At 42.3% G+C, this 12314-nt stretch overlaps 1 protein-coding gene across 3 annotated transcripts in view; it reads left to right on the forward strand.

Moving 5' to 3' along the window:
- The window catches only part of bcar1 (BCAR1 scaffold protein, Cas family member), a 124850-nt gene that overhangs the window by 39385 nt on the left and 73151 nt on the right, over positions 1 to 12314 (forward strand). The window contains exon 1 of one of the 3 annotated variants that reach the window (XM_012855397.3): positions 5762 to 6088. The exons of the other annotated variants lie outside the window; for them this stretch is intronic. Within the exon in view, the coding sequence (XP_012710851.2) occupies positions 6077 to 6088 (12 nt within the window). The 5' untranslated portion in view covers positions 5762 to 6076. Of the gene's footprint in view, positions 1 to 5761; positions 6089 to 12314 lie in introns of those variants that run through there. 3 annotated transcript variants of the gene reach the window in all.

A 12314-nucleotide genomic window follows, 5' to 3' on the forward strand; every position in this document is an offset into this window, starting at 1 on the left:
TTTTCCCCTCAGCAGCAACACTAAAGCACACAGAGGTTCACGCTGCGTCTTTATGCACAATCCAGCTGCTGATGTCTCCCTCTTTTCAGCTCAATGCATTTCTAGACTGTTACAGTTTATAACCAGCCCGTTGCCAAAAAACGCATCCCCTGCTGTTTCATAGATATATACACTTGTAGTTGATGTAACATTTTCTACGTGTTTACACATGTGTTCTGAACTACTAGTGTGAATTTCAGGTGTGTGGGACAATTTTTAGATTAAAAACATAGGGGGATGCGTTTTTTGGCAGCCCCTTTGCCAAAAAAACGCATCCCCTGCTATCTCAGAGGAGTTGACACGTGTATGACTCTATTCCTGTATATCCATCTGTAATTAAAGGACAAGGGCCAGCAAATGCAAATTCTGCCCTGTAAAACAATGACAGCGCAATTGTTGCTCTATGATCTGAAGCCCTATTTGGAGCTTTTAAACAGGCTTTGAAAAACTTTGATAAGTTGCTGCTGTAATATTATAGATTTTTCAGAATAAAAAGCTAGCAGATGTGCAGAATCAAAACATAACAGAAATACAATTATAGAGCATTCAGTATTGTAAGAAAGCCCACACTGTTTCTGGATAAATAGATTATTGTATGAGTTAAGTTCTATTCCGTTTTATGCCTCTTTCCTTGTAAGTTTGAAATGTCCCATGCTCCTGAATGCACCATAGCTTTCTGACGCTCACAAATGCATCCCACTGGTCTATGAAGGCTGTGTCTGCACGTTTGATCTTCCGCTTAAGAAAAAGCTTTTCAGTTTCAAAACTCACGTCGGCTCTCACGGTTTATTGTTGTGTGTGATGACAAGAGACTACAACAAATAAATCAGCCGTACCTCGCATAAAAACTTTGGATTTAATGTTGTTCATAACACCCGTACTTTTGTAAACGAATCTGCCAAATACACACAGTTTTTTTTCACACTAGAAGTACATTTAAACGTTTTTATATAATTAGTATAAGAAGAAGTCGCTCCGTTGGTCATATTTTAATTTGTTTTCCGTCGATATTCATTTGTACAGAGCGAGGCGTGCTCCCGCGACAGGGGATGCATGCATATCTCGGCAGGCATGCATTTTTGAGCATAACACCGGCTCACTTTCACCACTGGTTAAGACTAAAATTATTCCTAACTCTGATCACTCTTCCTGCTGCTCTGTTAACACGAACTGCAGCAGGAATTACTGATGGCCACAAGTTGTGAAAGAAGCAGAAACAGCTCAGCAGAAGGCGGAGGTTTGTGGTCCGCAGCCCAGATGGGCTTTGTGATTTTTATGCGTGAGAAATGCCATGTTTGCGTGTGAAATGCCATGTGTTGCGTGTGAGCGTGTGAAGTTAGTGAAATGCGTGTGTCACACGGTCAATGCGTGAGAGTTGAGAGCTATGACTTCACCCTTAGCTCCCTGTCCAAACCTGTCCTTTTCTCGTGTCAGTTCTGTCCAGTTTGGCCATTCACGGAAGGAGCGTTGAAGGAGGGCAGTTGTTGGTTTATCTCTTGGCAGGCTAGCGTTAGCCTTGTAGCAGCATGTGGCTAACGGCGTGGTCTGGATAGCTTGGAGGCCACGTTCTTTGACCGGGATGCAGTCCGATTTGAGCAGGGGTTTTCCTCAGCATCCAGCCTTCAGCTCCATCGGGGTTCGCTTTCCTGTACAGGCTGAGAAAAAATACACAGAGCTGTTTCGCATGCAGGATCTTTGCCCCTGCATCTGATTGTGAAGTTAGGACAGCAACTTAGCTCTGTATTTTGTGTGTTGTTCATCCAGATTCAGTCAGGTCCTCTGCTGAAGCCGGCAGACGACATTAGCAGACCCTGGATCAACTGTGGCTGGTTGAGGCACCTTCCCTCAGCTGCTGGCTTGTGTGTTGGTCAAGGCCGACCTGGCCTTCTTTGTCTGCTCTGAGAGAACTGCTGTAGAGCTGAAAAGGTCTGCAGAAGAATGCTGAAGAGAAGGTGTTATCACAGCAGGACCCCTGGTGAGAGAAGGAGGGGCCATTCAAGCCTTGAGGGTCTCATGTTGCATCAGGAGTGGAATTCCTTTGTGACCCCCCTCCATACTACATGTTCAGAATTCAATCTGAGATCAATTATTCATCATGGCGTACTTATGGCATAACAATAAAAATTAAATAGTTTAGGCCACAGTCAAAAGGAGTGAAAAGGTATGTTTCAGCTGTTAAACTGATGTCTGGAGAGATGTATAGTTTGAGGCACAAGTAATCTACAGAAGGTTTGAGTGGAGTCAAACATGAAACTACCAGGAAGTCATTCTCCTCAGTGCTGTTATATTCCAGAACTACAAGGTGGTCAGAGCTCAGAGACCTGGCCAAGGTAAAGAAGCCTGAGACCTGACCACCACTGAACAAGACTCATAAGTTGAAACATGTAGATTGAACCAAGAAATATCTGAAGACGGATCTTCCTAAGGCTTTATAGATTGATAGGACAAGAGGGGCTCTTAACGACCCAGATGGTTGGACTGATGGCTGGATCAGTGAAAGGTACAGAACTCCACTTTTGACTCCCTAATCTTCTGCCAGTTTTCAGAAAAATCTGCATATTTAAAAAAAAAACATTATTTATTTGCTGGGCAATTTTCCATTTAATTTAGTAAATGTGGCTCCATCATCCTCCAGCATGAGTAGATGCTGCAAGTCAATGACTCAATCCTATCTGCTGGGTTTCCTTAGATTGAAAACTTTGAACCAATTGGTTTGGATGCTTCAATAGAATTGACTTTGTAAACTGTCTTGAGATGACACTTTGAAATGGCGCTATATTAATAAACTGAAATGAACAGAATTATAAGAACTTGTGGGACCTTCTAAAAGAGTGGATTTATTAGGAAAGAAACTAGTTCAGTTTGAAATGATGGGTGGTCATATACCAAACTGATTATCTTGACAGAAATGTAATCTTAAAAAGTTCTACTTTATAATTGCGTACAATTGCGTACACAGTGTGTTAGTTTGAATGTGGTAGTTGGTAAGTGTTGCAGAAACTGCTGATGTTATAGGAATATTTTTACGCAACCATTCCTTGGGGTTACAGTGAATGGTTTGAAAAAGAGAGAACATCCAGTGAGCAGCAGTTGTATTATGAATGACTAAAACTAAGAGGAAAACTCTATGAATTTCACCGCTCTGACCTGTAAATAATTCTGTGCAGAAAAGATATTCACTAAAATTGAAAATAATTTTAATAAATAATCTTTATTTTATGAGTGAAAACACAAAAAAGTTATTTAATTTTTTACACTGAGGACCCTCTTAGATGAGGTCCTGCCAAAAACCTACATTACATGTCATCAAACATGAGCTGATTTATTCTAAGCTAATTCCAGGGCCCTTTTATAAGGTCTGATCACTTGCTCTGCTGTACCAGAACCAGGTCCAAAGAGCGGACACAGATGCATGGCGGTGTTTGGTGAAGATGTCCTTTATCTGACCTGTGACAACAACTGCTGCCCTGCAGAGGCCATTAGCATATTCAGATTGTCCCTGACCTACATCTTGCAGAGCTGTGCGTCGTCTTGTTCTGCTGCGTGCATCTGTCTGTGTGGGGGGGGGGGGGGGCACTCTGACAGATGCTGCTGTTGTTATGGAGGGGCGCAGGGCTATATGTGTGTGAGTGTGTGTGTGTGTGTAGGTGTTTGGTATGATCTGCTGGATAGTTGGCACTGCAGCAGTATGGATCAGACACAATCGAGCTGTTGTTGAAACAGAGCCCAGGCAGCTGTGGTGGTAAAGTGAGTTGGTGGAGCTTAACCATCTTAAGATCTCGACATAGTACTCAGGAAATGATTTCAAATCCCAAACACAAACAAAGCTGAATGTTGTGGAAGAGTGAGGGTTTGCTAAAGTGACAAATGTGGGAATAAGTCAAGATCATTCAAGTGGATTCAAGTGCCTCAAATGAACCCGTAATGATAAATATTTGGGTGCTTTAACTGGTCCGCCAAGAGAGGACAGTCACCGCTCCAGCTTAGGTAAAGAGGTTAGTTAGAAACCTGGCAAGAAAGCCACAGTGGCTACTCATTAAAGAGCGTTGTTCTTAGTGTGATCTATTAGAACTTAGCAGTGACGTGTTCCCTTATCAGAAATGTCACCATTTGGGTTTTGTTTTAGTTTTTTGCTTTATTTGGATCTGATCCCTTCTGTCACCTCAGCTCACCTCACCACCTATCTGTTTGCTTGTCACTTCCCCCTTTAGTCACCAGCCAACCAGTTCGGTTCATTTCTGTCACCACCTCTCCTCTGATCGTTCTCACCTGATGCTGGTAATTAGTCTTCTCTCCTGTTCACCTATATATTCCTGCCTCAAACCTCTATACATTGCCAGGTCATTTCCGAGCCAATCGGTGAGTTTTGTCCAGCGTTCTCTTTTGGATTGACCTGTTGATATTAACCTATTGCCTTTGGATTCTGAGCCAGCCTGACCCCTTAACCTGTTTTTTCCTGCCTGCCTGTTTTGCCTGAGCTGAGTCTGTTCCTGGGTTTGCCTGATCCCTGCCTGCCGTCCTGGACTGTTTTTGACCCCCGTATCTGCCTGTCCTCGTCCAGCCTGTCTGCTGCACTCTTATTCTCACCATCGAGCCTGTCTGTCCCTGTCTTGCCATTTTGAGATTTATTAAACCTTCTTAATCACTTATCCGGCTGTCTGGTTTGAATACTGGCTCCATCTGTCTTAGTTCATGACAAGAAAACAATGTGATTTTTTTTCAGCCAAGCATCAGTTAGAGCCTAGTTGTCAATCTTTTACTGTGGGTTTAAACGGTTTATGGGGCTTTTTTCTTCATTTGAAAGGTCATCTTATTTAGCGAGATTTATCTATGATATCCCCCATGGACATTTTTACCTGTAACACCTGGATAAAATGAACCTGTACTTAAATCCAAAGGACAACTTGTGGACCTAAAAGTCTAAATATTCTCATATTGCCCATCTAACCTGACTGAGCTTGAACCTGCTGAGAGGAATGGCAGAAAATGTTTTCAGAGACATACCCAGGAAGACACGAGTGCATACAAACCTATTATGCTGACATTTTTAATATTTTAGAGGTTTACAGGAATACCTGAAAACTTATTTTCATTTGGTAATTAATGTCTATTTTGAGTTGATAGTTATTTTTTTTAAGAAATCCATTTTTGTAAAAAGGTGCAAAAAAGTCATGGGTGTGAATACTTTCAGACGGCACTGTATGCATATTAATAAAAAGCAGAACTATCTTGAGGTGCTTTATACAGCGTAACTGAATCAATGTAGGGCAATGAATCTGTGGCTGGTTGGGACAGGTTCAGAATGGGGGAGCTGGTATCTTTTTTAGCTTTTCAGCAGCACCGCTTTCTCTTCACTATACAGGTGGGCTTTTATCAAACCAATCAGATCCCTGTTATGATGCAGCAATGAGGGCAAGCTAGAACAGTTTTGCTCAAACGGCATGAGTCACGAAGCAAAACAAAGCCAGGTTCTATCATTTGTAGCCTCAGGCTACAGCACAAGGCGGCGATGAAATGACGCTATGTTGTGTTTTCTCTGCAGACCGTTGCAGTGCACTGACAGCCTCGTACAGCCAGGGGGAGAAAGAGAAGGGGCAGTGGGGGGGCAAAGCCATGTGTGTGACCAGAGCTGAAATGAGCAGGCAGGAAAGACAGGGAATAGCAGGATGTGAGAGGAAGTGACGTGTCAGCTTACACTCTCCTCCCTCTTTTCTTCTCACAGAGGGTAGGACAGATCAGGGGAGAAGGAAGGGGCAGCAGGCTGCTGCTAGACGGGCCACGCAGCACTCTCATTCTTGTTGTGTGAGATCAGGAAGCAGCAGGATGTGTTGGGAGCTGCTTGACTGCTGAAAAGAAGACAGGCCCTCCCTGAAGAAGAGACGGAGAGCAAAACGGAGCCAAAACGAAGGGAGGAGGGGTAGAGCTTGTGGTGGAACATTGAGGATCTGTTTTTCCTTCATGTTCTAGTTGTCTCTCAGGGACTAGAGAAAGTCCTGTCCTGGAATTACAACTTCTAGCTCACTGCTCCAAGGACAACATGAACTATCTGGTGAGTGTGTGGAAAATCCCTGCTTCCTCCCATTTACTGGAATCATTTACTTGGTGCTTGTCTGCTTTCTGTTGGTCTAGCATTTGAGGACCTGTTATAGCTCAGCTCTGTCTGGGCTCAGGCGGGGGTGGAGGGAGCTGAGGGGGAAAAAAGACGGGGAGGAGGGAGAAACTGCACTTAACTTTTTTCCTCGCTGGATTCCTACCTTTTGTTGGCTCTCAGCAGGCAGGGTGTGTGTGTGTGTGTGTGTGTGTGTGTGTGTGTGTGTGTGTGTGTGTGTGTGTGTGTGTGTGTGTGTGTGTGTGTGTGTGTGTGTGTGTACTTTGGCCGTGGTGTAATGGAATGTGAAGGGATAGAGTAAATAGATGCTAAAACACCTTCCATTCTTACTAAAAGTTAAAGACAGTAGAGCTACAGCCTAACTAACCATCGGCGTTAAATAGAGGTAAAACGGAAAACAAGGAAAGGAGAGTACATCCAAATGAGGAGGTCAGAGTGAGAACTGGATCAGTTCAGGATTTTGGAAAAGTGAGAAACTAAAGACGAGATGGGACAGATGGGAAGATATTCAGTCTGTCTTTCTGCTGACTCAGCAAAGCGGCAAAGAGAGTTGCAGATTTCATGGCCAAAGGGCAGGGGGAGGCGAACTCCAGACTGGGAAAAATGCTTTGCTCAAAGTAACTGCTTGACTGGGAGTAGCAAACATTCCCTGGCCTTCCCTGCTATTGTTTCCCAGACATCAGTTGTGTGGCTCACATCCTGCCACCATGTTTGTGTGTTTGTGGGTAACTACACAGTCAGGAATGTATTAGACAGAGAAACACTGCAGAACAGAATGCTGTGAGTGCAACAAGTAAGTACATGCCAGTAATTAGTGTGTAATTAATAGGCGATAGCATTCCAGTGAGTTGGCACACAGCTGCTGTCCTGTCAGAGCTTCAGCGCTGGCGGTGAACAGTGACCATGCTCTCTCTGATCCTTCAGGTCTACTCACAGGGCAGGTTTATACTTGAAGAAAGTATGGAGCATTTAGTCTGGTCATTATTAGTTGAACGGTGACAACCCTAAAAGCTTTATAATTGCCATCAGATTTTACACGTGAGCTTTTTGTGATTACACTGGTCCCACTTCAGAATAAGGTCGCTTAACAAGAGCAGAAACGGTGGCTTTAAAGAGACGAATACGTTTCCCTTTAGACCACTTCAGACCTTTTTCTCTCTCCTGTCTCCCAACACAACTATGAAGTCTGTACTGATGTTAAATGCTCATTTTACTGTTTTCATTTGAATTCATTTAAGGGAATTGTCCAGAACTTTAGAAAATGTGTTTTTATTTTCAATGTGTTCACATTTTGTCACATTACAACCAAAGACTGTACAGTATTTTACTGGGATTAAAATAATATATCAGTACAATACAGTGGTCATTTCTCATTGAATACTAGGCAGGCCAAACCTCCCCTTTTAACTAAAGGGGAGGTTTAATTGGTTAAATTTAATTTGACCAATTCAAATAATTGGTCAAATATGAATTGTTAAACTTCATAAATGAAATCATTACACTGCATTAAATGTGTGCTAAAATGTGCTTCATTTGATGAGTATGTTGTGCATTAATCAGCTGTTGAATCCGCTCTCGGATGAGATCTCCCCTCAGCTCTGGAGCAGCAGGACGCTGCCTGTTAGTCGCTGCATGGAAGCAACCAGCGAGAAAGTAGGGCCCTGATTGGATAACACGTAGGGGGATAACCTCGTAGGGGGGTCTATGGAGCAGGGGCAGGTTGTGAAGCTGGCTGCTCGATGCTGATTGGCAGAACATGCTAACAGATTTTTGACTGAGAGTGGCCAGACAGAGGGGAGGTTTTCCTCAGAGACTCAGACGATCATTCAGTCACAACAGTCATTCTGTGCTGAACGTGGTTTCTGGAGTTTATTAATTCAGAGCGCTTCATCACAGCTACATTCACCCATTGTACACACAACATTGTAAATAAATTACAAATCATTATTGCACTGTTTGCATCTTGTTAAAATTTAGTTTGTTTTTTCTTTACCACCGTAGGGAAGCAACTTGCGAGTTAGCTTGTTGTTAGCCTAGCCACGATGGCAGCAGACAGTGTTGCTGCTAACATTGTGGACACGCTTTTTAGCTAGTCTTCCTCATGAGGAAAAACTCAGGGCAGACCAACACCAAATATTAGCTTCATTCAAAAGAAAGGTAAAGGAAACAGGTCATTTCAACTCTCCTGGTACAATAAGGTTAACTTTACAAATGAAATGTATTGTTGGCCATGTCTTTTGATGAAGCCATCTCAGGGATGTGTTGTTTGGTCAAAGATGAGTTTTCAGATCTGAATAATTTTGAAAGAAGATAGACAACCATGAGCAGAGGAAAGAACATGTGCTTTCATGTCCAAGGTGAAGTTGTTTGGGGAAGGTCAGGGTTGAACATGCTATCAATGAAGGTGTGTGCATTCAGGTAGCAAAATACAATGAAACCGTGAAAAAAACAACTTATCGATGTTACTTCTTTACTAGACTGTCAAGAGCTGGCATTCATGATGAGGGCAGTGAATCAGCCAATAAAGGCAATTACAGAAAATTTACAGAAACATTAGCAAAATATGACTTTGTCTTGACCTCACAATTGCAGTCATCAGCTGTGTTTTCTGGTATATCTCATTCCATCCAAAATGATCTGATTTCTGCCATTGCTGCCACTGTTTCTGATGAGATCAAAAGTGAAATTCAAAATGCCCCATTTTGTGGATGAATCTACAGATTTATCATGCCATGCACAGATGTCGGTCAGTGTGTGGTATTTGGATAGTGCAGGCAAAATACAGTAACGTTTCATTGAATGTTTTGATGTGTCAGAAGGACGAGATGCCCAGTCTGATCTGATGTTTTAATCAAACACATGCAGAGCAACAATTTCAGAGAAAAACTAGTGGCCCAACCCTATGATGGGGCTGCGCTCATGGCTTATTCACTCAATGGCCTGCAGGTCCAGGTTAAAGAAATAGCTCCCACTGCTACATTTGCCCATTGTTATGCATTGTTATGAATCTAGTGTTGTCTCAGGGTGCTAAATGCTTGTGTATTTTTGCAACTCTCACTGGGTTTGCCACCTTTTTTGTTCAAAGTCTATAAGGAGAATGTCATTTCTTGAGTCTGTAGGGTGTTCAAAACTCCCCAGAAATCCTCGTCCTAGATGGAATTTTACATCCCGCATTGTGAGCACTGTGGCAAATAATTATCATACACTGCTACAGCTTTTTGAAAAGCCTGTATCTGAAAAATAAAAGGTGGACGATGAGACAATAGATTGTGCCAAAGGGTACATAATGAAGATGGAAGACTTTGAATTTGTTTTCCTTTTGTACACATAAAACCAAATCTTCAGAGAAACCAATGTTTCCAATGGAGGGGCGACTGTGGCTTGATGGGTTGAGTAGTCGTCTGGCAATCAGAAGGTTGTGGGTTCGATTCCAGCTTTACCTTGCAACATGTCGATGTGCCCCTGGGCAAGGCACTTAACCCAAAGTGAATGTGGCTATAGTGTACAGCGCTTTGGGTGGTCAGCATGACTGGAAAAGCGTTATATAAGTTCAGTCCATTTACCAATGTTGTTTTTGACATTGTGCAGCTGAATGGTAAATGGCTTGTACTTGTATAGCGCTTTAACTACGATCTCCAAACAGCTTCACACTACAGTTTAGTCATTCACACCCTGACGGTGGTGAGCTATGTTAGTAGCTGCAGCAGACTGACAGAGGCGAGGCTGCCATACACCAGCGCCACTGGGCACTCTGACCACTGCCAGCAAGTAATGCTGGTGAAGTGTCTTGCCCAAGGACACAACGACAGAGACAGTCAGAGCAGGGTATCGCACCAGCGATCTGCCAATTGCAGGACAAACTCCCTGACCTCTGTGCCACCCCACATCCACCCACGGCCATAGCAGAAAGCTATGTAGGATCACTACAGTAAACTCTACATAGCTATCACGGACACTCTGACAGAACAGATTTTAAGGCATCTTTCAAATTTAGAAAGTCTGCCGTTTCTGGAATTGGTCAATCCAGGGAAGTTTGATGAAATGAAACAAGTGTGTCCTGAAAATAGATGGTGTTTGTTGATGGGAAGAGAGATGGTGCTAAATCCAGGACAATTCTTAAAGAAAACCTGCTGGAAGCTACAAAACACTCAAAACTGAGGCAAAACTTGACCTTCCAGCAGGACAACCACTCTAAACATACAGTTAGAGCTACAATGGTATGGCCCATTCAAAGTCCGACAAGAATGTGTAGCAAGAATTTAAATTTGCAGTTCACATGCACCCTCCATCCCAACCTGCCAGAGACTGAGCTATTTAGTAGAAATATAACCTAAAAGACTGTCTATTTGCTCTAAAACAACAACAGTAAAAACACATGTATCTATTTATTTTCACCTTACATGAACATCTTATCTTTCAAAAAAACAACTGCACACTTGTCATGTTGGGATATGATTGGTGCTGTAGGAAGGCTGTAGTCATGAAGCTAACCTGACAGACTGTCCAACATCTCACCAGCTAGAAATATCACACTCATGGTGTGAGAAATGTCTGTATCACAACGATCTAGGTCTGAGTGACTTGCTGCTGTCTCTTTATCAGATCAAGATATTCAAGGGTCTGAGTTTCACACTTAGCTCTGGAAGCCACTGGGGGATATTTCTGTTCAGAATGAACACAGGGAATAGCCACTATAAGCTCAGTCTATATTTATGCACTTAAATATAAAAAATAAATTCAGAAACAAAGGAAGAATTTGAAGGAGTCGTCCATGTGTGTGAGGACATAAATATCAATCCTGTCACTGACTCACCAGCTGAGTCATGGAGGCCTGGATTACAGCAGGAATTCCCCTCTCAGGACACAGAAACACTCCACACTAACAGTTCCACTGCATACAGCCTGATATTGTGATACTCACCAACAAATCCACTGCATTATCTGAGTTATTCAGAATAGTTACATCTTAGAGAAATTCAGACTCGTTCAGGCTCCTGTTTTCATCCCGATCCTGACATGCCATTCTTAGTATAGAGGCATGCATATGTGACTAAAGCCAGTCAGCCATTCAGAGGTCAGTGGTCCCTTCCACTCACAAATGTTATCAAACATAAAAAATAGCTCCGGTTTTCATTTATCAGAAGTCACTCAAAATGTGTTTTAATATGCTCATTTTTTAAAACAGGACAGAAAATGTGTGAACAGAGAAGATGGACTAACCTGCAATGAAACCGTAGGCTGACTTTTACACCTGGGCCCCATTTCAGAAAGCTGGCTTAGGGGCTATTCAGAGTACTTTCTGGGGTCAATTCCTGCATACCCTGGCTTTTCCATTTCAGAAAGCTCAGAAGCCTTCTCCCAGAGTCATATTATGACAACAAATTACTCCATGAAACAACCCTGCTACCGAGCAGAGTTGTTTGGGCTAACCCTGAGTTTTTCCTACTTTTTAACTGAGATCTGCACAAGGACGTGTTGGAAAAGGCGATTCCTTTTCTGCAGAAGCCTATATGCTGGAACACACTTACTCCACAGAAATCTCTGTCAGGAGTGGCTGATCAGTCCATGATTAAATGTCATCAATCTTTTTGTCTCTTTTCTTTCCAGCTTCTGGGTAAAGATGCAAAAGTTTCTTGTGATCATATTTCATCATCATTGTCATCATTATTTAAAGAGCACTTTAACACGAGGTAAAACAAAATAACATCTAATAAAATGACTTGGGTAAAGACTCAACAATTAAAAAAACAACAACAACAATAACAATAAGCTGTTTAAATCCTTAAAAACAAACATAAGTTCTTTAAACTGAACTCTAAGATAAACAGGTAACCAGTGAAGGGAAGCCAGGATCGGGTAATATGCTTTATTTTATATTTTTCCATTAAAAGGTGTACAGCAGCGTTTGAACCAGCTGCACACGTCTGAGTAAGGACTGACCGATTCAGAGATAAAGAGAATTACACTAATCCAGCCATGATGAATGAAGGCTTGGAGTAGGGTTTCCATATTTTGCCTTTAAAGAATAGGTTTTACCTTTGCTTTGTTCCTCACATGATAAAAATTATTTAACTGAGGTCCCTTTTTGACTGTCAAGTTTAAAATCACCATCCATTTTAAAATCGAGGGGCTAAACATTCATTGTCAGGTTGTCTAAATCAACAGG

Source organism: Fundulus heteroclitus, unplaced genomic scaffold (genome assembly GCF_011125445.2).
Source record: "Fundulus heteroclitus isolate FHET01 unplaced genomic scaffold, MU-UCD_Fhet_4.1 scaffold_39, whole genome shotgun sequence".
NCBI lineage: Eukaryota > Metazoa > Chordata > Actinopteri > Cyprinodontiformes > Fundulidae > Fundulus > Fundulus heteroclitus.